The 25,209-nt window shown below is 41.8% G+C and overlaps 3 protein-coding genes across 3 annotated transcripts; 2 read left to right on the top strand and 1 right to left on the bottom strand.

The window, feature by feature from the left end:
- Positions 1-3,102: 3,102 nt before the first annotated feature.
- Positions 3,103-8,081, top strand: chchd10 (coiled-coil-helix-coiled-coil-helix domain containing 10). The gene is made up of 4 exons (XM_063212713.1): positions 3,103-3,322; positions 4,293-4,527; positions 6,696-6,837; positions 7,824-8,081. Exons 1-4 carry the CDS (start codon positions 3,276-3,278, stop codon positions 7,841-7,843), a joined length of 444 nt encoding a protein of 147 aa, XP_063068783.1. The 5' UTR covers positions 3,103-3,275; the 3' UTR covers positions 7,844-8,081.
- A 254-nt stretch (positions 8,082-8,335) lies between these two features.
- ddt (D-dopachrome tautomerase) lies at positions 8,336-10,766 on the top strand. The gene is made up of 3 exons (XM_063212200.1): positions 8,336-8,526; positions 8,762-8,937; positions 10,077-10,766. The coding sequence occupies exons 1-3, from the start codon at positions 8,419-8,421 to the stop codon at positions 10,147-10,149; spliced, it is 357 nt and encodes a 118-aa protein (XP_063068270.1). The 5' UTR covers positions 8,336-8,418; the 3' UTR covers positions 10,150-10,766.
- A 2,020-nt stretch (positions 10,767-12,786) lies between these two features.
- On the bottom strand, positions 12,787-20,908 carry LOC134459546 (uncharacterized). Its single transcript, XM_063211906.1, has 10 exons — positions 20,778-20,908; positions 20,216-20,353; positions 19,824-19,980; positions 18,888-19,071; positions 18,476-18,617; positions 16,792-16,935; positions 16,547-16,605; positions 15,270-15,302; positions 14,939-15,021; positions 12,787-13,293 (listed from the first exon to the last, which is right to left on the bottom strand). Exons 1-10 carry the CDS (start codon positions 20,906-20,908, stop codon positions 13,213-13,215), a joined length of 1,152 nt encoding a protein of 383 aa, XP_063067976.1. The 3' UTR covers positions 12,787-13,212.
- Positions 20,909-25,209: the final 4,301 nt, after the last annotated feature.

Below are 25,209 nucleotides of genomic sequence, written 5' to 3'. Positions count from 1 at the left end.
CACACACACACACACACACACACACACACACACACACAAAAACACACACGACCCAACTTCGGCTTCCAAGCATCTCCCCTTCCCCTTTACATCTACCCCCATGTGCCTTGCACCACAATAAAGGGATAGTGAGGAGGAAACTAGGCTGGATTGAGATGGATCATGAGGAGAAGAGGAGAGGAGAGGAGAGGAGAGGGGAGAAGAGGAGAGGAGAGGGGAGGAGAGGAGAGGGGAGCAGAGGAGAGAGGAGGAGAGGAGAGGAGAGGGGAGGAGGAGAGTTGAGCAGAGGAGAGTGGAGGAGAGGAGTGGAGTTGAGGAGAAGGGAGGGGAGGAGAGGAGAGGAGAGGAGAGGGGAGGGGAGGGGAGGAGAGGAGTGGGGAGGAGAGGGGAGCAGAGGAGAGAGGGGGAGAGGAGAGGAGGAGAGTTGAGCAGAGGAGAGTGGAGGAGAGGAGTGGAGTTGAGGAGAAGGGAGGGGAGGAGAGGAGCGGAGAGGAGAGGGGAGAGGAGATGAGAGGAGAGGAGAGGAGTGGAGTGGAGGAGAGTTGAGGAGGAGAGGAGTGGAGTGGAGGAGAGTTGAGGAGAGGAGAGGAGAGAAGAGGGAAGGGTGATGTCGGCTAGGAGGTTGCAGCAGCTGGAGCCTTACGAAGCAATAAGTGAGTGAGCGCATCATGCTGAAAATGTTTCTTTTTCTCTCTCTCTTGTTAAACTGATTGGTCTCATCTGGACAGGATTTGTCAGCATATTCTTTGTAGCATGTAGGAGGGCAGCCGACACAAAAATCGTGGGACGATCATGAGTGATTGATAAGCAGTTACTCTGTCTGTAAGAATATCCCCTGGGATTAACTCAATGGGGTACTCAAAACAACTCTGTGAATGGATTATAAAATGCCGTCAGCCATAATTCCGAGTGGAATACAGTATGAGAAAATGTATCCACATTCTTTTTATGTTGCAATGTTAATACAAAATATTAGGATAACTCAGAGCCAGCACGCTGTGGCGCATCAAATTATTTTGCTGACATTTATAGGTTCCCTTCTGCACACTTACAGTTTTTCTCAATTGGTTTTGTACATTTCTCACAACAGAATAATGATTCTCAAAAGTCTTTGTTCAATTGTGACTTCCTGGTGTTACCTGTGCACATGGTCAAATCAGTTTCTCATTGTTTTCGGCATATAGCAAATGCTCTCGTCCACCATGCCATGGCTGTGTACAATTCTCAGTAATTTCGTACATTATCAATTGCTTTTGTCATATCACTCAAAAAGCTTTGTCACTGAATGCATGAAACTATCTCAATCTTATCTGATCAATGTAATATAAAACTGATTTACAACATTTCCCATCCAATCTAAACAACATTTCGCTTCAGAATAGATCCTCAAGAGTGTACTATTCAATTGACAACATGAGAAATTGATTTGACTAGCTTGTCCATACACTATGACACAATGACTAACCATTCTGCTGGCGCTGATACGTTCATTGACACAAAAACTTGGTTTTTGAAAGACAAATAAGGGTTTTGAGCAAGAGACTCGGTTTTGCAGGTTATCCACCGTGTTTTGCCATTTGTTAAAGCTGTTTTGAGAATGAATATTATGTTTCGCAAATTGCGAGAGATTCGAGAAATGTACGAAACCAATTGAGAAATACTGTAATAGTGAATAAACAGAATCATTTCCCTCACATAAAATAATGAATATTGCTGGATAGTGTTTAACTTTTTTTCATCACCAGCCAAAATGGCTAGGCCTAGATGTTAATATTACTATCCGGACAGAGACAAACACTTACCAATGGGTTAAAGTAGTTTGTAAGTTTTATTTTCTACCAGCCAAACTGAATATTCACCAGAATTTGGCTGATTTGCGGGTGTTAATTTAGAGCCTTGATTATGACTTGATCCAGTAGCCTGTCTCTGTCAAAAGCTTAAATGTGCACTGTGTAAGATGTGGCCAGAGTAGGTAGGCTATTGCAACTGCTCATTGAAACTGTGCAGCTTAAATTTGGTCTTTTCTAAACTTTACTAAATAATAAACCAATATTTACTAGTATAACCAAAGTACAGTCATTTTTGCAGCTAAAAATGTCTATTTCTGGACATTCAAAATGGCAGACCATGGAGCAGATCTCCTTTTCATGTATGAAAACTGCAATTTACCCAGTCATAATGAATACTTAAAATCCATCAATGGTGGTGGTAAGCCTACAAAGGTAGGCTAGGTTCTAACACTTGTGATGAATTCTGTAAATTAACTACTAAAAATATTACACAATGCACCTTTAAGGGATATAGTTAAAGCTGTTAATTTCATTACCGATTCAGCCTAATATGAATTGCCCTTTGAATAAAAGTTAAAATATGGCCAACTACCTGTAGGGCGAGAGGAAGTAAAAAGGAAATAGCAATGTTTTCTTGCATCCTCATACCTGAAGTGCCCTTAAGAGCAAGGCATATAACCCCACATTGCTCCAGGAACACTGTACGTATAACTAGGCCTAACGATTTTTAATGCATGGATAATGTGAATGTGAAGCCTATCATGCTAGCTACAGCTCCATCCTGTCAACTTGGATAGGGCAGCAGAGTGAGAATCAGAGCCGTATAGAGAATGTTACAATGGCGCCATCAAGTGGCAAATAATGCTTGATGACGGCCAAACGCACAAATGTTGAAGGTTCATTCTCACGTCATAACGTTCTGTAAAAACTCTCCCTTTACATAACCTTCATACATTTCGTATAGGCCTATGTGGGCCTAACTATGTTAATAAACATAAACACATGGCCCTTTGCCGCCATATCATTAGGCCGAGTTGGGTCGGGTGCTTTGCGTTTGGCACATAGCTAGCTATTTAGTAACTCCATGATGATGGAACTCTCTGGAAAAGTTGCCCCTTCAAGGGCATATATTAGCCTATGTAAGCTGTTATTATGCGTTGGGCACTTTGTATTTCTGTAAAGAATGCTATTATTCAAGTAAGAACATCTGATACGCAAGCTTGTCCCAAAGAAAGGCGATTGTGAACATCTAATTGCATCATTTGTGTCATACCGTTAATGCCTTTAAAATACTAACTACGGCTGCGCACTGAACAGACTATCCGGACCAAGCAAGGTCACTTGCACGTGTAGCTGTCACTCTGTTACGCACTCACCGGCTACTTCGTTGCAGTCAGTTTCTTCTTGACCTGACTTTATCCAGCGCTACATTCGTGGAGTGTTCACTGTTAATATCAGTATTATAACGGGAAGTACATTGTAACAATGGCAAGAGGAGGTCGCAGTGTCGGTCGCTCTTCAGCACCTGCCAGGTATGTTTTGGTTGTGTCCTTTTCCACATCAAACAGCATCTTAGCAGCTAACACTAGTTCTAGCTATGGTTACTTGCTAACGTTGAGTTCGCACCATTCTAGTAGAATAACCGGTCGTTACTAACTGATCTTGACCATGGCAAATTAAACTAGACTAGTTTGCTGGTTTCAAACTAAAACAGGGTGCTGTTTTGGGTAGGTCGACCAAAAGTCTCCGTGATCTTAATTCTGTCTGGTTTTCTAGAAGCATAACAATGTGATGATGTAAGACAGTGTTGGATTAAATCATCATGAAAATAAGATGTAAAAATGTATTGTATCAATGGAAGAACATAATTTGTGTTTTTGGGTCAAAATAATATTAGAATCCAGTTGTTTGATGGCGTAGTTAGTGATACCGATGCGTAATTTGAGAAAATAGCGTTTGAAGTGTCAGTGACGCACTTCGTCACTTCAATCATTAATTTATCATGAATTTAGAACTAAATTAATACAATTCCAGATATCCAAGATTTCCAAGGCGGAAAAGTCAACTGCGTTTGGCAGCATTGTTGTCAAAGGCACAATGGCTAATAAGGGATTATAGGGTTTCATAACAGCCATGATTTACTGAATGACTAACTGTACTTTACCTGAAAGGATTTGAGCTGCCGTGGCTTTGGTGTTAAAATCGTGTCAAGTAGTTGTGTGTTTCCAAGAAAGCATGCATCTGAGCTGGCTATTGCCACTTATTACAAGCGGTTAACCGTCACATGACTGTGAATTCATTAGGCTTGCCACTCGCCTTTAGTTAGCCTATCTCACTTGGAGATGTAGATAGACACACCACTAGGAACTCACTTAAAGTAACACTAAGTAGTTCCACTCAAAATTCCTCAATGCTACTTTACACCAGAAACCCTCCAGCCCAAACCAACCTCTATGATTTTCAGTTGTGTGTGTGTGTGTTTACTCTCTTCCTCTCCTCCAGTGCTCCAGCACCATCCTACGCCCCAGCTCCAGCCCCCCCTCCCCCGGCGGCCCTGGCTCCGGCCCCTGCTCAGCCCAAGCAGCCTGGCCTGATGGCCCAGATGGCCACTACCGCAGCCGGGGTAGCTGTGGGCTCAGCCGTGGGCCACGTCATGGGCAGTGCCCTCACTGGAGCTTTCAGCGGTGGCAGCAGCAGCAGCAGCCCAGAGCCGGCAAAACCAGCACCCACATACCAGGTGAGTCCACCGTACCCATACTAAAACAAGGCCCATAGGCTTGCTGTATGTCGCATGCAAACCCTCCAAAAAAGCTAACCAGTTTCTGACATACCGTCAGGCGTAATGATGTGTTGGGTCACTGCACAGGACTAGAAGACAAATTTGTTGGGGATGACAAAGAAAGCTACAAAGTTAGAACCACTGTGGCTTGATGGTGATTGAGGTGGTGCGAGGTCCTCAGTGTCTTATGTGTCCAGGGAACGCATTGATGAGGGGTTGACAAGTCAGTATTCTGCCTCTCAAAATACCCTTTGGGTCAGGGCATCCAAGTGTTGCCACGTGGCAACTGTCCCTGTACTCAACTTGCTCTGAGTCATTACAGAAAGCAGTACCAGCTTAACATAATATACAGCTGCATTACTCAGAACGTTTTCACCTTGTGATGTTATCTATACAGTAGGCCTGCTTCAACCAGAGCATACAGTACGTCTACTGTCCTTTCGTCCTATGGGTGCTATTTACTCCAAAGGGGTGTCGCGCCTTTATGTTTGCAGCCGGGAGGGTGCATTGGTTCCACAAAGCAATCTAATGAAGCAGCAAGGAGGAACTCGCACACCACTGATGCCGATGCATAAATGATTTTAATGCAAAAGGAAAATAAAGAAGGTGCTACCCAGCGCTGGGTAGCACTGGGTAGCACCTTCTTAATGGTCTTATGGGTACTAAACATGCACCACAGAAAAGCTAGACAGCTGGTTGGTATGACCGGTAGAGCATACCCACAACTCCTAGCTATAGATACTCCATCACACTCCTACCAGTTGAATTTGTCCATCCATGTTCAGTATATGCTTTAGTTGAACACCTGTTGTGTTTTTTACACATCTCCCAGTTGAGGCCTTAGCTGCGGAAGACATGTTGCCATATTAGATGATACACTATGCCAAGGGGCACACGTAAGCAAACACGGTCCTGCCAAACACGTCAGAGGTGCACACCAGCCTAATCTGCCAACCCTAAACAGAACCTTCCAGATCAGAGCAGGTCAGCTGATGGGTGACGGACTGTCTATCCCACTGTCTTTCTTTCCAAGGACACGGCAGAGTTTTTGTTTTGTTTTCCAACACAATCTGGGATTTTAACTGTGTTGTTTTGTTTGCTTTTATTTGGGAGGACTGTTTCACATAAATGAATGTTACAGGAGGAAGCTGATTGTGTATTTCGGTTGTTGCGAATGTGTTGTTACCAGGCTGGTGGAGTGTACGTGGTAATGGAAGATACACCACGGTTTTCTTTCAGTTCAATGCACATATGTTTTTATTAAAAACAATGTTCGGGAGGAAGCCCACAGAGCGATTGGTGGTTGTCGCTCCTTTCCTAAGATTGAATCCCTCCTGCTCTTTCACCTGTCACGTGCAAAGGCTTCTTGAATGTTCCCACCTCCTCCCCTTACTCCTCCATTTTACTATTGGTCCCATGCATCTCCACTTAAAGCATCCTAGAATGCAGTCCAACTCTCATGCCAAACGTACACCTACTGTTTGCCAAGCATTCAGGACGAACTAGTGAACAGTTGTCAGCTTTCACAGACCCATAGTTGTGGGACATTGTTCATAATTACAAGGGGAGTGTAAAGTAATGTTAACGCTATGTGTGGTTCTGCCTTGAAACATCACATTAACAGCCTTTTTTACAGCCTTTTGTGTACGGGAGCTGATTGGTGTTGCAGACTTTATCTGTTGTTATCACACACCACTCTGCGAATTCACAGAAAGACGGGCCGTAATGTTTTGTTAAAGGGCGTCAAGCGGATGACATGTTAATCTCATTTCTTAGATTCTCTCCAGAGAAACAATAATTTCTGTTGCTTTGGTTGCTTCTGGCATCTGTATACAGTTACTTAGTGGTTTCCAACCTGGGGTTGGACCTGTACTAGGTTCCGTAGAATATCACCATTCCAATGTTAGTAAGACTGTTCACTTGTACAGTTAATACATGTATTACATGTATTAACATGTGTTAACTGTGAATTTCACATTAAAATGGCAATATTTAGGGACAAAAGGTGTCATAAGGTGTTGGTGTCATAAGTCACAAAAATATTCAGGTTCAAAAGGATGTACCAGCAGAAAAAAGTTTGGGAACCACTGAGTTACTCTTTTGTTGTTGTTGTTGTTGTGTTGTAGGAGCCCCCCAGGCCCATGCCACCTCAGCAAGGTCCGTGCCACTTTGAGGTCAGGCAGTTCCTGGACTGCGCCACCACCCAGTCGGACCTCACCCTGTGCGAAGGCTTCAGCGAGGCGCTCAAGCAGTGCAAGTTCTCACATGGTACGACTGACACCCTTCATTTCCTTTGGATTAATAAAGCGTCTCTATTGTTGGGACACACACACACACATGAACACAGGCATGCACGCACGCACACTAGACATTAGACACAGAGGGTTAATTTGAGGGGATATATGTTATTTCATTCCAAACTCTGCAAATGAACATGCCACTAACAACACCACATTACAGTACAGTGCACTACTTTGTCGACACCTTAATTGAACACAATTTACCGTTGGAGTGGTGACGGTAAGTCAGATTATTTCAGCTTGAAGACCGTTTTGGTGGGCAACATCACCTGCATTGGTGATTATTGAAACATGTACACTGTAGTTTATCCTTTTAATAGTAGCCATGTTTAAGCCCGTGTACTCTTAAATAGAATGGTTTCTTTTAGGGATGTACCGATACTGGTTATTACCGATTACCGATACCGGTACATTATACTCATACTCGTACTCGTCAAGCAACTGCCGATACCAGGAGCGATACTGCTGTTACACAAAACAATGGAAAATCTTGTCACGTTCTGTGGACTTGAAAGAATAATGGAAAAAAGTGCCACCTCATACATTTACTAACATTTAAATCTACATGGAAATGGACATTAAAAATATCACAGGTGGAAAAAAACAAGGCAATGCATTTATTTTCATTGTATTTTGGTGGTAAAAGGTATTGGTATCGGTACTCGGTATTGGCATGTACACAAAATTAATGTACTCGTACTTGTATCAGTTTTCAAAAAAGTGGTATTGGTGCATCCCTAGTTTCTTTTCCACCGTACATCACTGAAAACTGAAGTGTGTTCTTGTAAATCCAGCAAATCCATTTTTTCAACATGCAGTAACTCCTCAAGAATTACTCACTCATCATAGCAGTCTGCCTGTAAACTATTGGTATGACAAGCTGGAAAGAGAGCTTGAGCATGGCTGTTATCCAAGCATGATGATATAAATCTTGTTATGTATTTTGTTTTTCAGGTGTGAATCAACTGGTGTAACGGTGGTCCTTCAAGGTCAATTCAAGAATTCAACAACAACTCCTACCTAGAGCAATAAGATCTTCAGACAACTCGACTCAATCAGAACAATTAAACTTCTGACACGTATTAATAAACACTGTAGTTGTATAATGTACTTTGGACTTGTAATTATGTACATGAGATTGTAAAATGAAAGCTGCTGTGTGCTTGTGTTGTCCGAATGGTGTCTTGGTTAATAAATAAAAGTTGAGCGGCACTTTCTTGTTGTGTTAAGTTCTTGATAAATTCCTCAAATGTGGTTGCAAATTATATTATCATGCACTTCTACTATAAAATTCACAATAGGCTTAGTGGTTTGAGTGGTCTAAAACCCAAGTCAAAGTCATATCCACAGAATCATTCACTTTTACAACTTAAGGGGCTGTTGTATCGTTTCAGACCTAAGCCAATCGTGTCCCGTTATGAATAGGCGTTCCCTTTTCCCAACCAATCTCTGCAGTGCACTGGTTCCAGTCTTCCTTCCGGTTTTCTAGTAGATTTATGTACAGAAGCTCGTGTCTGGTCTGTCTCGTCTGTACACCAAAAACTTAACCATGCCTTTTATCGACGTGGAATCAAATTTGCCAGCAAGCAAATTTACCGAAGATTTTCTGAAGAAATTATGCACTGCCACTGCCACGGCGCTTGGAAAACCGGAAGAGGTGAGTAAATGACAGAACGCACACGTTACATAGTAGCAAACTCGTCATAGAAAAAATGATTCTCTCACCTTGAAGTAAAAGTCTGTAAAAGCTACAAACTTAAACCAGTAGTTCACCCTTTCAATAGCTGTCATCTGACTGCATAAGATGCTTATTTGTGAAAAGACATAGGCGAGAAAGACCTATCACCATCATTTACTGCTATTTATTATTGATCATGTATTTCTCATTGTAGAGAATGAATCTGGTGGTTAAGCCTGGGCTTCCGATGCTTATCGCTGGATCCTGTTCACCGTGCGTGATGGTTTCAGTGTCCGCCATCGGCGTCACCGACACGGCGGAGAAGAACAAGGAGCACAGCGCGAAGATCTTCCAGTTTCTCACTGGGGAACTCGGCCTGAGCGAAGACCGGTAAGCGTTTACCGTGACCTCATTTTCAAAAGTCACAAGTACATAAGAAATGGGATAGCTTGCCTTGGAGCCAGGAGTCATAAGCGTGTGTGGCTTTTTGATTGCTATCCTTGTCAATTCTAGCGACTAGTGATTAGGCCATATTGCAACTTAACGCAATTCAACTTAGACTCACAGGACACTATTATAGGTAGGCTACTACTATACTAGTAGGAACACCTGTTACAACTGTTCATTGAGGCAAATTTCTGATCAGCCGTCACATGGTGGCAACTCAATGCATTTGTGCATGTAGACATGGTCGAGATGATCTGATGCAGTTCAAACCGAGCATCATAATGGGGAAGAAAGGTTAAATGACTTTGAACATGGCATGGCTGTTGGTGCCGAAAGGGCTTGATTTGTGTATTTCAGAAAAGACTGATCTATTAAGATATTCACACACAACCATCTCTAGGGTTTACAAAGAATGGTACAAAAAAAAATGCAGTGAGCAGCGATTCTGTGGGCAAAAATGCCATGTTGATGGCAGAGGTCAGAGTAGGGAATGGTCCTTTGAGCTGATACAAAGGAAGGAAACATTAAGTTAAACCACTCAGTACGACCAAGGTATGGATAAGAGAATCCCTGATTACACAGCACATCAAATCTTGAGGCAAATGGGCAACAGCAGCAGAAAATCACAATAGGTGCCACTCCTGTCAGCTAAGATCAGGAAAATGAGGCAACAATTTGGACAGGCTCACCATAAACGAAACTAGAAGGTCGGAAAAATGTTGCCTGGTCTGATAAGTCTTGATATCTTCTGCGACGCACAGGTGGAATGGTCAGAATTTGGCGTCAACATCATGAAAACATGGGTCAACCCTGCCTTACATCAACATTTCAGGCTGGATATATAATGGCACAAGGATGTTTTCTTGGCACAATTTGGGCCAATTTGTACCACTTTATACCACTTTATCTTTGTTGGAATGACGCAGCCTACCCGAGTATTGTTGCAGGCAGTTCAGAAGGGAAAAGGGGGTCCAACCCAGCATTAGAGAGGTGTTCCTAATGAAGTGGTCGGTGAGTGTATGTTGAGGTGTGTGCGCGTGTGCGTGTGAGAGAAGTAAACTTCTTGTTTTTGTCCTCCACAGCATCGTTCTCAGATTTTACGCTCTGGAGCCGTTGCAGGTGGGGAAGAAAGGCACGGTGATGAGCTACCTGTGAGGTGCAAGTCACATGGCTTGAAGATGTCATTCCTGGTTTTTGGACAGCATCCACGCCATTTTACATGGCCTTAGATTTCAAACAGAAGTTTTATTATCATGAAAACAAAACTGTGAAGGATTATTTTAGGCCTGTAATTTTTGGACAGAATAGAGACTAATTAGCCATATACGCAGTATTAGTGAACATCTTGTATGAAGCGACTAAGGGAACCTGGTAGGAATGAGAACCACAAACATTTCCAATGCATTTTCAATCAGTATTGTGGATAGGATATGCATATTATTATAGCCTATATTTTGTCTAAGAATAAAATTGCTGGTTAATGTTTTATTTCAATGTAAAATAAACTGTATGTTTATTGATACGAATGATCATCCTCAGCACTTACTCTTAATACCCCTGTTATACACAAGCGTTTATCAGAATGGCAATGACCAAGTGATATTACTAAACATTCTGTGTGATGTAGGATTGTAGTACTTTGGTAGTACTCTATTCAATGACAGGTACAGCCAGAAATGTTCTATTGGAACTAAGAAAATCTTTGGTACAGCGTTCCACAAGTGGTATGATGCACCTTATCAGCTACACAATAAAGCACATTGTTTAATTGATCTGTTTCTTGAACTGAACTTACTGTTCATTGGCAAAACTTAAGATGATAACCATTTATCTCACCCACGCCAATCTGAATCAAGTGACATGTTGTCCATTCTGGAGTTTTGTTCTGGGGGACATGATGTGACACACACACACACACACAACACACACACACACAGTAAACTAGATGAGGAAGTAGGGAACAGGGGTCGACTGATACAGGTTTTTTAATGGCCGATGTGATACCGAATTTTTTTTTTCATCACCCTTGGCATCCTTTAACATTATCAAATTGAGGTAGAACTTGTAACATTTAAACGCCCACTCTAACAATCAAGTAATGTCTAACAATCAAGTAATAAAAAAATAGTGTCTTGGTGCTCCAAAAAAAAAAACCCAAAAAAAACCCGAATGACATAAAATAATAAATATTGTGTATCGGCCAAAACCACACGCGTATTGGCCGATACCGATACACTTAAAAAATGCAAATATCGGCCCGATATCGGATCGCTATATATCGGTCTATCCTTAGTACAGAATAGTCACAGCATTTCATTCATTAACCTTAGCATGTAAATTAGAAAGATACATGGACTCACTCTGTATAATAATCATGCCATGTAGTACAGTAGTCTTAACTGCACTCCAAACAGCTCAAGCCGCTGATAAGCTGGAGGCACCTAACTGGAGGCCTGTATCAGCCGTGTTACTGAATAACAGATGTGTGTCACCACTTAAACTCTCTAAAGCCATGCTAAGAATTCATTAAAAAAAGAAAAGCAAATACATTTCGTACTTCTCCCAGTGATTCATTTTACTGATAAATTGAGCAGTCTGTAGATTAGCATGGCAGTTTATGTGTTTTTATTGTCACCAAAGGGTTGCTGGTTTGACGTACTGATATGGTAGGCCTACTGCTTCCCTGAACAGAAGAAAAAGGGCAAATGTATTCACATTTGTCATTATTGTGGTCACACAGCAGACATTGGGCAGAACAAAAAATGTCCTTAACCCACTTAATGCAAGTTGGCAGGGGTAGTAGCCTGTTTTACTCAACATGGTAAGGACAGTATATTTGAATAAAGCTAATGTATGTCAGGTAAAAATGGAAGAAGTGTGCAACGCTACAGTCAGCTGAGCAGTCGAACAGCCATAGCAATGACAGAGAAGAATAATCTGATTATTGGTGTATACGACTAGACGTATATACGCACATGTAGATTTATGTCAATGTAGGCCTTAAAGACCATCAAAAAGCAGCATATCCCAGGGCCCTTCATATTATATGGCTCTGGCATGTCCCAGAGCCGTACGGCTCTGGCATGTCCTTTGTTATAGCGCCATCTGCTGACCAATGACTTAACTGAGTCAGGACCACAGAAGCTCCAAACAATGTTGAAAACCCTGGCACTAAATATGCAGTTAGGCTTTCTCGTTTACCACCCTCACGCTGGAATGCCAAAAGGTTTCCCTATCTACTGTATCTTCTCTTAAAAGAACAGTCCACCATTTTGGAAATATGCTCATTTTATGTCTCGCCTATTTTTCAATAATTGAGGTTCACCCCTCCGTACTTCCAGCTGTTCCACCCCTCTGTACTTCTCTGAGTCTGGTAATATTTCTTCTTAGTATTTGTCATTGAACCGATTGGAACTAAAAACTGATTGGTAGGCCTAATACTAACGGATCTTATTCGGTTTAATGGTAGACATGCCAAGAAGCAATATCACCACCAGAATCAGAGAACGACAAAGATAATATAAAACCCAATTAGGCCTATAACTCGAGGGGGGAGGTGTAAAATGAGTATATCTCCAAAAATGGTAGACTGTTCCTTTAATTTGCCTACTGGCAGCTCAACATCATCACTGTTCATCTTTGTACAATGGCAAAATGGTCTGACACTAGGCCCGGCTACTACTACCACTGGTGGCTTTTTTATGACGTTTTAAACATCATTGAGACACAAAGGAATGATTGAATGCAGTCGTCTTTTTTTGCTGTTCATTGTTGCTTGGTGTAATGCCCCATTTTTCTTTTTATTTCAATTTTGTGGCAAAATGTAAGACAGAATAATTCTGAATATGTTTTAAGTTCACACTCCTGAGCAGAATGTGCAACAAAATGTGGGATATTTCCTTGCATTTCTGTGGAACTAGTCCCTAAAAAACATTTTATTTACAACAGCCCATCAAAGTACTGAAAGCATATTTAGTATACTGTGCTGTCATTACGAGACAGCTAAAAGGCTCAAGAAAAACATGTTCATATTTAACTACTAATGTAACAGGAATATACAGTAAACAAAAGTGGAACCAAATGTTGACATCAACCCAGTACCCAAATGTTTTAGCAGTTCAGTTTGCCACAACTGAATAGACAGAGTTTTATAAAGGCCTGCATTTAGTCCAGTAACCGTTAGCATCCCTCTTCACCTCCCAGAGTTATCAACAGTCATCATGGATCTCTCTGGTAGACCTTTCTCAAGCGCACGGTTGTGGAGTTGGGTAGACCTCTCTTGATCAGCTCCTCTTGAAACTGACAGGCAAGAAAGACTTGTTGTTTAGGCTATTACTTTCACCCAGACATTACGTTTTACTTGTTTTACATTTATGCTGTACAGTATTATGTCAGGAGCAGGCATTGTGGCAAATATTTTTTTATATTCTGAGATTCTGATCACAACAATCAGGCATCCTTAGAGCTGACGAGAAACTAAAATACCAAGCCTACTTATCCTCTTATTGATGTAGTACAAGACTACCACATCTGGCTCATTCACTTGCATAATCCCCTCAGACCAGTAGTTGTGTACATTAAAAAAAAACACTTTTCGCTTCAGTGAGACGATGGTGTTCATGGGAAAATGATATTTGGGGTGAGATTCTCAACCCAGTTGTAATACGGTAACAGTCGGCTGCCAGCATAATCATCATGCTTTCATCACAATAACAACATAATAACAATCGAAAAATGGAATGACATGAAATGAATAACATTCCACAGACCACCATGGACAACCTGGTGACCTTTGGAGTAAAAGGAGACATGTTGCTTTGACAGACATAGCACAACGTGAGCAGACCTGCGGTTATACTAAGTACATGATTAAGTGATAAACCAGGCTTAGTTGACCAACAGGTAGTGGTAAACCTGCTAATAGATGTACCCAGGCATCATTTAGTTACAGAAATGAGTACTTGAGGCGCTTCTATTAGATAATTTACCACTACCTCAAGGTTAACTTAACCCAGTTTGCTATTGAACCAGCTTCTTATACCCCCCCAGATGGTGAAATGTCAACCTGACCCGCCATGGATCATATGTTGCATGACCGCAACACTGAAAGAAAAATGTCTGCACACTTAAATCCCCTTTGTGTTCTTTTTAATAAGAGGCCAAGCTTTCGTGCTGTGTTCCATTACTCGCCCTCTGTACTGTGTACCTTGTTTGAGTGCAGTGAAGTACCCTTTCCACCCTCCGCAATTCACGAGGCGAGTACATTCCGATTCCCGTTCTGTCTGATACACTTAACGGAAATGACGGTTGGTCGCGTGACATCCGAGTTTACCAACCGCCAATATGCAATTCAACACGGAAGGCACTGTTCCTTATGCTAACACTTTTTAAAGTTACCCCTGCCTCTAATACACATGGCGATTGTCTTTGGAATCAAAACTATGCTGTTATCACGGAGATTCAACCGTTTGACAGATCTGGCACTCAACTACGTCACAAACATGGCGGCCGTTGAGTGCGAAAAGTGTACAGTAACACCACACTTCGAAAAATGGCCGTTTTGGGGGCGTTATCCGGGTAATTTACAGTACACTTTACCGTCGCGATTAGAAATGGAACACCCTGCGTACCCAAACACAGTGCGGAAAGGGCGGTAAGTACGGGTAATGGAACGCAGCATCGGTCTACTGACATTCCTCAGGGCTCAGTTACAAATGGAACATACAAACAAACGTATCAATTAGGACTCATTAGGTGTTCAGTGACACATGCACTGTTTGTTGTTTTCTTTCAATTTTACACAGTTTTTGTTTATGTTTGGCACCTTTTAATCGAGAGTGTGGTGTGATCCCGCTAAACGCATGACCGTAACACAAAGTAAAACTCAAAACTGTGACATGGGGTGTGTGTGTGTGACTTCAGAGTATGTGAAGGAGAGATTTACCTGCCTAATGAAGATTTCTGATTGACTTTCATCGGTTAGATCAACTGTAGACTCAACAACCATCCTCATACCAACCACAATATCTATCAACAGAAAGAGTACATAATTCATGTATACGCGGAAAACAAACTTCACATGCCATTCTGCAATAGAAAAATGTAAGTATCCTGTTTAACCTGCTAGACACACCATCACCACCAGGAGGGAGGGAGGGCGGAGGGAGAGAGAGACACACAGACAGAGATACAGACAGACAGAGAGAGAGACACAGACAGACAGACAGACAGACAGAGAGAGAGAGAGAGAGAGAGAGAGAGAGAGAGAGACATACCAGCAGAAGCATCCAGGGCTGTGGGCTGTGGGTCTGCTTATAAAGAGAGACGTACAAAAGAAATACAAACATCAAAGAAATGTCTACATATTTTATATTTTCACATGTTGACAGCATACTGTATCTTAGAACCAAATCTCACAATATTTGAGAGATATGGATAATATGACAGAAATAGAGAATCAATTGAGATCCCCACTAGTGTAATTAATTGAAAGATCAAACATAGACTGTACTGCTTAATGTTGGTTAGAAATACTGTATAACATTATTTTGTTGAGTCAGCAGTCAGGAGTAGCTTACTTGATGTTGTTGAAGGAGGCCAATAATGAGCATATGATCAGCTTTTTAACAAGAACAAGGAGTGCTTCAAAAAGTTTTTATATGGCTCTCGGACGCCCTTTGTTGACAAGCAGCCATTTTTACTAAACTTTGGCTAGAGACCCAATAAAGATTCCCCTCTCTTTTTGTATTGTTTTAATTCCTGCTGAAGTCACAGACTGGCAGTATAGAGATTTACAGCTGTGTGAGTCAGGAGGAAATGGAATGAATCTGATTCAGGAAGTAGCCGTATAGAAGCCATGAAGCAAAGCATACCTGTATTTGGCTCCACAATTTTATTTTGTTTCATTTATTCACTATTCATTATTACTGCATGTCTACTTTCTGGAGTACCTAAAGAGGACACATTCCTTTTTTAAAATATATTTTTAGGGGCTTTTTTATGCCTTTATTGACAGGACAGTATGAGATGCTGACAGGAAATGAGTGGATGAGAGAGATGGGGGAGGATTGGGAAATGACCCCATCTGGACTCGAACCGGGGTCCCCATGGGCATGAAAGCCCAAATGTGGGGGGCTTAGCGCGCTGCGCCACAGCGCCCCCGACACATACCTTTTAATGATGTGTCTAATGCCATAGGCCCAAGTTATGGAATAGTCTTCATAGTGTTGGCTTAAAAACACAATAGAATGTCAGACATGAAATATACAATTAAGATTTACTGGGTATACAAATTGGTTCTCAATTTTTGTTCCCCCCTGGCTGCGCACAACTCAACCTCTGATTGTTGGAAATCGCTGTCGGTCAAAAAATTAGCTCACGTGGTTGACTGCCAGTGTCTTGCCCCTCCTTACCACCATGTTTATAAACAAAAAAAAACATGTAAAAACACGTAATACTTATATTCAGTAATTAGCATCGCTGTGCCTAATTACATGAATGTTCAACAAAACAAAAATGATTGCTGCCACATAGTTTTGAAAACAATACAAACCTGTGCCATCTCCAACTTCAAGGAGGACACACCTCATGTCAGATTGATAGAATGTGGTGCTGAAAGTGAAGACATGTACAATAAATATTTATATTTATCTCTGTCAACAAATCAACCATTAGATCATTATATCAGAATGGTTAGATCAGCCATTATGGACACCATAGTTGTCTTTGTAGGAACTTTCATTTCTGGTGGTTTCAACTCTTTAAATCACCATCAATTTATATGTGACATAGTCTCACCTGGTTTCGGCCACAAAGCAGACAGGAAAGTATCCTCCGAGGTCTTCAGTTCTTGGAGTCCATCTCAGGGCAAACTGTGTAGAGCTGCCTCCATAGTTGTTGACAGTGATGTTGAGGGGTCCACTTATGAGGAGGGCATGAATGCTTCAGGATACGAGACATCACAATTAGTGTTTTTTAATTTAATTAGGATTTAAAAAAAAACAAAAAAACATTGGGATCCTAAGGGCAAGTAGTGGGCCTATTGCCTGGTGGGTTGTCCTAATGTCACACCATTTCTGTAAATAAGATGATTTCAAACCTTCCCTTGCCTTACACGATTGAGTTTTTTTTTAAAAATCTTTCTATCTATATTTCCAGCTGTTCACTGAGTCTGCTGTGCAAATTCTACCTCCAATCGTAGCTGGTACCATAGGATTCAATGATAATTGCTTGCTTGGAACTAGAAGCAACATCATCAGACTTGGTGAATGGCCGAAACTACAGGGGGAAGTACAACTCAATTATGTAACTCAAGAGAAGGTGTAAAATGAGCTCGTTTCCAGAAATGGTATAAGCCAACATGACGAATGAAAACAGGAAATACAGGAAACAGCATAGCTGTGGCTAGGGAGTTGGTGAAGGATTGTTGGTTTGAATCCAACCCTTATCAATAGGTAATGGATGGTTTAAGGTTTTAGATTGTTGAGCAAGGCAGTTAACTTCACATTCCTCCAGGGACAAGGGCCGCTGACAGCTTTGGCCGGGCCCAGGACAATGTCATTTTGAAAGCCATCACCCCAAAGCCCACCCATACCCAATACATACAATGTAATGAGAACCCAATTGTGCCCGCCCCCCTTTCTCCTTGGACAACTGACACCTTTGTCCCCACCTGTCAGCCTCTGCTCCAGGGACTGTAACTGTAATATCTGTAAGTCACTTTGGGGGGCATCAGGAGAATGTTAAGTAATACATACAGACCCACCATTTCTAATCCCTTTTATCAGGGGTGGGGAACCTTTTTTCAAGTCAAGTCAAGTCAAGTCAAGTTTATTGTCAATTTCTTTACATGCACTGGTCATACAAAGAATTTGAAATTGCGTTTCTTGCCCTCCCATGCAGACATAGACTAATCTAGGTAAGTACATAGACAGTATAGACATAGACAGTACTCGTACATGGACATAGACAGTATGGACGTAGACATTGCTCATACAGACATTTAAAGTGCAAGACTGGACAACAGAAGACTTGTAGAGAACATACATTAAGAGGAGGTATTTTCATTTTCATTTGAGGGGGCCACTTTAAATTCCTCCAAGGGCCAAAATATGAACACCAACCAGGATTTCCTCCCGCACGTTAGGCTTATAATGCAGGCAGACAGCTTTAAAACAGACCCCGTTTTCTCTAGGTCCCCTGAATATATCTTAATTTGATTGCAAATGTAATTTCTAAGATTCCTTTACAAAACATATCATTTTTCATGTGAAGCTACATAACATTAAAATTATATCAGGGCCCGAATAAGACGTCCTCAAATGGCCGTAAATGGCCCTCGAGACATAGGACATTCCCCACCCCTGCCTTAACCCATAGAGTTTGATTCTTTGGTCTAATAAAGTAGAATAAAGATGAATACAATTGAATAGAATTGAAAATAACAGAATACACGACAATAGTGTGCTGTGGGCTGACTTGCCTTGATGCTGAAGCTGTTGCATTGACTATGATCTCGCATTCCTGGTTGATCACAGCTGGAATTGTCTCTCCATTTGCAGGGGTGGGGGCAATGAACTTTGGCAAATAGACGCCTTCTTCACAAGAACTTACAGCAGCCTCAACTGAAACATACAGTAGCAGCACAGATTTGTCTTGAATCAACATCACTTTAACACAGACAAAAGTATATTCTGTCCATAAAAAGAAACAACTACATGGCAGACAGTGAGAAGAATACTAAATCATTTATAATAATAACAAAACGACCAAGGTGTTTAGAATTCAAGATGTGAACTGTGCCGAGAATCTCAGCATACAATAACTCATAAAAATGAAATTAGATTAAAAAAGGAAAAAAAATGAATACTTTGCAAGTATGAAGTAGATCTTACCCTTAACAACAAAATGCAGCGGAATTCTGCTTAGTGGGCTGGCACCTGGACTATACGGTCCTCTGGAAGATGATCCGCCGTTTTTGTAGGACAATGTGATAGTTTGTTGAGGAAAGTCCTCCACAACAATCTCTAACCCATAGAACCCAGCTGAGGCACTGGTGTAACTTAAAGTACAGAAGTCCTAGAAATATATAAATTCGAGCATAGTTTAAAATAGGTTGAAATAGACAACTTCCAACCAAAGCTTTTCTTAAAGGTGCACTGCATAATAGATTTTTTTCATAGTTAATTTCCAGAATGCATGCTGTCCATTCCACCACCATCATTCTAAGTTTTCATTATGACTGGGGAAATTGCATTTTTCATACATGAAAAGGTGGATCTTCTCCATATCCTCCATTCAATTTCCAGAAATAAACATTTTTAGCTGGAAAACTTGTTCTTTGGTAATTAGTAAATATTAGTTTATCAGTTAAATATTCATGAAAAGAAGATAAAACTTGGCAATAAGGCAGCACAATTTCAATAAGCATCATAGTTGCAATACCTACTCTGGCCACAATCCTACACAGTGCACCTTTAATGATGAAACTTCCAACCAAAGCATCTTCATTTTTTATGATGAAGCTATGATCCTTCTTTCCCTTTCACCTTTCAATAGACCCTAGAAGAGCTAGGCACTGCAGTATCTTTTGGAACAAAGTGACCTATAGCCTGATCGCATTTTTTAATGCCAGCTGTCAAAAAACAAAAAAACCCCGCAAAAACATAGTGCTAATTCAACATTTAGAGAGAGTACTCTCAGACTGAATAGACCGTAGAATATGTGTAAAGTCTACAATATGTTAAATTGACTATGTAGGCTATGTGTTGAATGAACTAACTTTTCTTTACTGTGCACTACAGCAATGCAGTTGTGAGGCAGGATGGTACCTTTTGGTTGATTGTGGTTTGACCCAGGGCAAAGCCAGAAGGAATCGCACAGCCCACGCATTCATCATTTCCTGATACTCCGTAACGACACCTGCCCTGGTCGCTGTCTGGGTCGAATGTTATCATCGTGTATGTTCGTGGACAGTTCTGTGGGACTCTGCATCATGAAAAATCAATATCTCTTTAAAATGACCTGCTCACCCCATTCTACTCCAAAACATAGTGGGTGCATGTGTGTAAGGAAGTTTGTGATCAGATCAGTAGCTTATTTGTTTGAATCAGATTGTATTCTACAGTAGCAGTAATCAGATAAGTGTTTGAATCAGGTTGTACTCTTCAGTATCAGTCATCAGATCAATACTTGAATCAGAGTGTATTTTTCAGTAACCTACCTGACAAATGATATACTAGTAGTGACTGGGGAGCTGTTTGGTTTATTCGTGTCAGAGCGGTTTCCAAGGTCCACTACTGTGAGTAAACTCCAGGAAATGATCCCATTCTGAAGGCTCACCCAGTCACCACTGTTTTCCCTGCAAGCACAAATCATTAGTGTCACAGCAGTGCTTTGACGTGTCGTTGAGATATTTGTGATATGAAAAACAACTGACCTCAAACTGAACGTTTGATCATCTGTTACTCTCGTCATCACCCTTTCTGTCTGGCACCAGTTCTGATCTGAGTTCCTGCCCTCCGTACTGTATATCTGGCCACTCACATCACTGGTCACATCGCCACAAGATCCGCTGGCGCAGGTATTCCAGGAAAAAGAACTACTGCAAGAGTGAAATGTGTCTTTGGCACGAATCTCCAACTGAAAGGAAACCATTAAATTATTGTTGGTAAAAAAAATAACAGGGAGAATGATGGTAAAAGAAAATTCCAAATACCATTTACACAATATTGTCACGGGTTGCAAACAAGACAATGAATTGATGAATTCATTTGAATGAATACATTTCCATTACCTTGTAAGAGCCATTTGGGAATACTGCATTGTAAGAAAATGTCACTGACCCACCCAAGAAGTGGCTGGCAAAAATGACAGAAGGCAGCAATAACAAAATGACTTGAGTACAGAGAGACATGATGTCTGGTTGTCTTGCCTAACTCTGTATGAAGTGAATGTTCCCTTGACAGCATTAATGACTCACATTTAAAGGATTCACCTTCCTGAATGGCTGCTTCGACTCCACTCCCATTTAGATCAGAAACACTTCACATCTCCAGATTTTTTAACAGATTCTATTACAATGCAATTAATGCCAACTAGACATGTTCATTCACCAGGCAGACTAATGGCATATACTTGAAGGGTTTATTTGCAAAACGGTGTATCTCCATTTTGTAGAATGTTGGGAAATTGCAAAATGCTGTTTTTATTGGTTTAAAAAGTATGCTCCCAAAATATTTGAATGGCAACAATTCACACAAAGGTGATAGGACCTCTGGACAGTCATTTCCTATAATAAAATGCAAAAGTCAAACATGGTGGACACCGTTTTTGCAAATAAACCCTTCACTTGTTTTACATGTATATACATTATTATGCTTAGGCTATGTACGTGAATTTAATAATTCTGAGTATTATGAGTGAGTGGCCTCATGAGTGGTCAGCATTGTGCTAATGTAAGATGGCAAGGTAAGGAGGACCGTGATTATCATTTGCATTAATTATGAGCCATGATGGCACAGATAAGACCATGACTTAACAAACACACACACACACACACACACACACACACACACACACACACACACACACACACACACACACACACACACACACACACACACACACACACACACACACACACACACACACACACAGCTGAGTCACAGAGTGAGAAAGAATGTCAGCGGAGCATCACCTGTGCGCCACAGACTTGGCAGGCTCTTCAGGATATTGTGTGGCAGATAAAGAATATTTTACATTCCTGTCCATCACCACCACATTGTTCAACCCTAATGGCCACAACACCTTTCCTGGTGAACCAGTAGCCTGCTCAACACCTCACTTCCTCAGAAATCACTGCATTCTTTTTGAAATATATTTTGTAGTGCTTTTTATGCCTTTTTGTTTTTGACAGGATAGTGGAGGAGAGACAGGAAATGAGTGGAGAGAGAGAGACTGGGAAGGACCGGCAAATGGCCCGGGCCGGAATCGAACCTGGGGTCTACGGTGTAGTAACAGCAGAGATTCTTTAAGTATATAGAGATATGCCAAAGTAATAGGTTGCTATGGGCACCTAACATGACCAGGTTCCGGTCTGCCTAAAGGGGCGTGTCATAATACTCCTAGCATTGAATAGAACAGTCCTTAGGTCTGCCTAGGTCTGCCTAAAGGGGGATTCCCCCCCCTCCCCCTTGCAATAATAGAACCCGGAAACAATGGGCCAATGGAACCTCTCTCTTATCTACTCTCTCTGGTAACAGTGGCTTAATGCGCTAAGACATCGTACCGTTATGCCAGGACCAGGGTTCAATTCCGACCCAAGGTAATCTTCCAATTCTTCCTCGCTCTCTCTCCTTCTTGCTTCCCGTCATACCCTCTCACTATCCTGTCCAAACTGAAGGCATAAAAGCCCCCAAAAATATATATTTTTAAAAAGAATACGGTTCTCAAGGTAGCTATATGTGTATGCCTGCTGTCTCTGTATGTGAATATGTCGTGTTCCGCAAAGTAAACAGTCCACTTAACTATTATTATGATTCTATCAATAATAAAAACCCTTGTTGGCACCGAACATACTATGTGTGAACCTATACAAATCACTTATACACAGACTTGGCATGTGTGAACTGTTTTCTTTTCTGATACAGATAATGTGTAGGCCTAATAGCTGCCTAAAAAAAAAAAAAAAAAAAAAACATTTAGTAAATATTTTTTGGACACTAATAAAAAGACGAATGTTTGGGAATGAGTAAAACTATGTAGACACAGGAGACACAGTGCAGCTGCAGGCCTGGAAGTTTGGCCTCTGCAGAACAAGAGATGAAATCGCAAGATGTAGATGGCAAACGCTTAAAGCTCATCCAGTAAGAATCAATTCTCAAAGAATTGGTACCCCATTTTATGTGTTATGGGGGGGCCTTTCAGATTCCGTCAGCAACACTTGTTACTACTACTACTACTACCAGTACTACCACCACCACTACTACTAGTGCTGCTGCTGCTCCTACTACTGCCAGTACTAACTACTACTGTGGTGAATGGCGTTGGCCACCGAACTAATTGACAAGCGACGCCTAATTGGCTGCGTAGCACTGATTGGACTCACCTGCGTGTGAGACAATATGAGAGACATGGGTGGCATGGCAGAGGGCGACAGACGCGGGGGGCGAGCGGTTGGACAACATGTGGGGAAAGTTTGGTGCCAGTCGCGGTCATTAGGATCACCGCCGGTGAAGATAGTGTATGGGGGGGATAATTTAGCGTAAGGCCTTTGGAGTGGTTAGGTCCACCACTTCGCCTGGCGAGCTCACTTGGACGCTGCTGACACGCTGTGCTGCCCTGGTTGACTATAGCGAGAGCTAGCCCAATGACTGCGTTTTCCTACCGGTGGCTGCTGCTGGCAACCCGCCTCTGAACTCTGTGCTGCTACCTGCCCCTGAACTCGGTGCTTCTGGCTACCTGCTCCTGAACTCTTGCCGCTGAGCTGAGGACTACCAGACCCCAGGGGAGGGTCTTGGAGAGTCAGTTCTTGGTCAGTTCCCCCTTTCGTCACCTGACCACGAGAAACGAGGCTATTCGTAATGGCACCACGAGACTTGAAGTTGATTTTTTTTCAGTTTTTCTCGTAAAGACTTCACAAATGACAAATGGTTACGGTTGGAGTGAGGCAGGGAAGTCCTAGTCTATTTTAACCTAACCTACCGTGTGTGTGTGTGTGTGTGTGTGTATGTGTGGGTGTGGGTGTGTGTGTGTGTGTGTGTGTGTGTGTGTGTGTGTGTGTGTGTGTGTGTGTGTATGTGTGGGTGTGGGTGTGTGAGAGCGTGCTAGTGAGTGTGTAGTTTTATCTGGGAAGGTTGATCTGTTGCCGAAATTGAATGAGGGGCCGGTGGGAGGAATTTGTAACCTATGGGTGCTGTGTATTCACTGAATGTAGCGTGCTGTGGCATGAGTAGTGTAGTGGACCTTCTGATCGTGATGCAATGATTATTTGTAACCTATGGGTGCTGTGTACCGGTATTCACTGAGTGTAGCGCGCTGTGACATAAGTAGTTAGTGAACCCTCTGATCGTGACGCAGTGACTAGTGTAACGGAGGCTAACTAGCACAGAGTTGGCGTGGAACGTTGGTTAACCTCCCTCCGATAGCCTCATACAGTCTCGTACCGTTGGGCCGAGAGACTAGTCTCTTGGCCCAGCGGTATCGTACTGTGTCTCCCATTGCCGAACCGTTGTAGTTGACGAGGTCGCACGTTCGATCCCCGAGGGGGGTGAACAGGTGCAAGATGACCTCCGTCACACTAGCCTACTTATTGCTTGCAGTGTAGTGGATAACTAAATGCAGTGTGTTGCCTTATTGCTTTAACGTTTGCTGTGTTGCACATTTTGTGAGGGTTGTATTCCCTCCGCCGGCTGTCCCTTCTTTACGCACCAGTCTGACCGACCAAGTTTTATGTGACCATTTATGAATTTAAAATAAAGCTGTATCTTTTCCTTCAGTTCTTGTGTGTGGTGCGTTTCTGATTCCTCTGGGTTGGCCCTAAAACGGGCAATTATTACACTACTAGGCTACTACTGCTACTTTGGATGAGGCCATATTTGAGGTGCAAATTAGTTGCAATCAGTTTAATCATTCTGGGTAATCAAGGGGCTATGTTTCTCAAAATTGTAGTTGTTGGCCAGTTAACATCTTGGGTAGTTGCCAATGAGAAATTGCATTGCAAACAACAAAGTGTATGACATAGTTAGCAGCAACTATGGTTTCGAGAAATGCACCCTGTGAGGAGGGAACATCTCTTACAAGTTGATGTATTTTCTTCCCAAAGCTGACGTGATGTGAACTTTATACTGGCAGAATGAACAATGACAAAAGAATGTGATGGGCACAATCAAATTAGGTTTGGGGCTACAAATGCCGTCAACATTGGGAAGCTGAATTTCACCACATGGAACATGCATGTCAATGTGTACTGTGACTACTGAAACAGATCATGATCCTATCTATGGGACTTTAACTTAGGGGTGTTCCCACTTTTGAGGGTACATTTTGAGACATTCATGGCTGTATTTTGGAATTATTTTAAGTGACCAATGAACTAAAGCAGTAATACTTATACGCTGCCTAATTTACTTTGTGTCAAAGTGAAATTTCTTTAATGTTGTCCCATGAAAAGTTATACCTACATATGTGCAGAAATGTGAGAGGTGTACTCACTTC

This window comes from Engraulis encrasicolus, chromosome 12, assembly GCF_034702125.1.
Source record: "Engraulis encrasicolus isolate BLACKSEA-1 chromosome 12, IST_EnEncr_1.0, whole genome shotgun sequence".
Lineage (NCBI taxonomy): Eukaryota > Metazoa > Chordata > Actinopteri > Clupeiformes > Engraulidae > Engraulis > Engraulis encrasicolus.
This window is presented reverse-complemented; position numbering and strand designations above follow the sequence as displayed.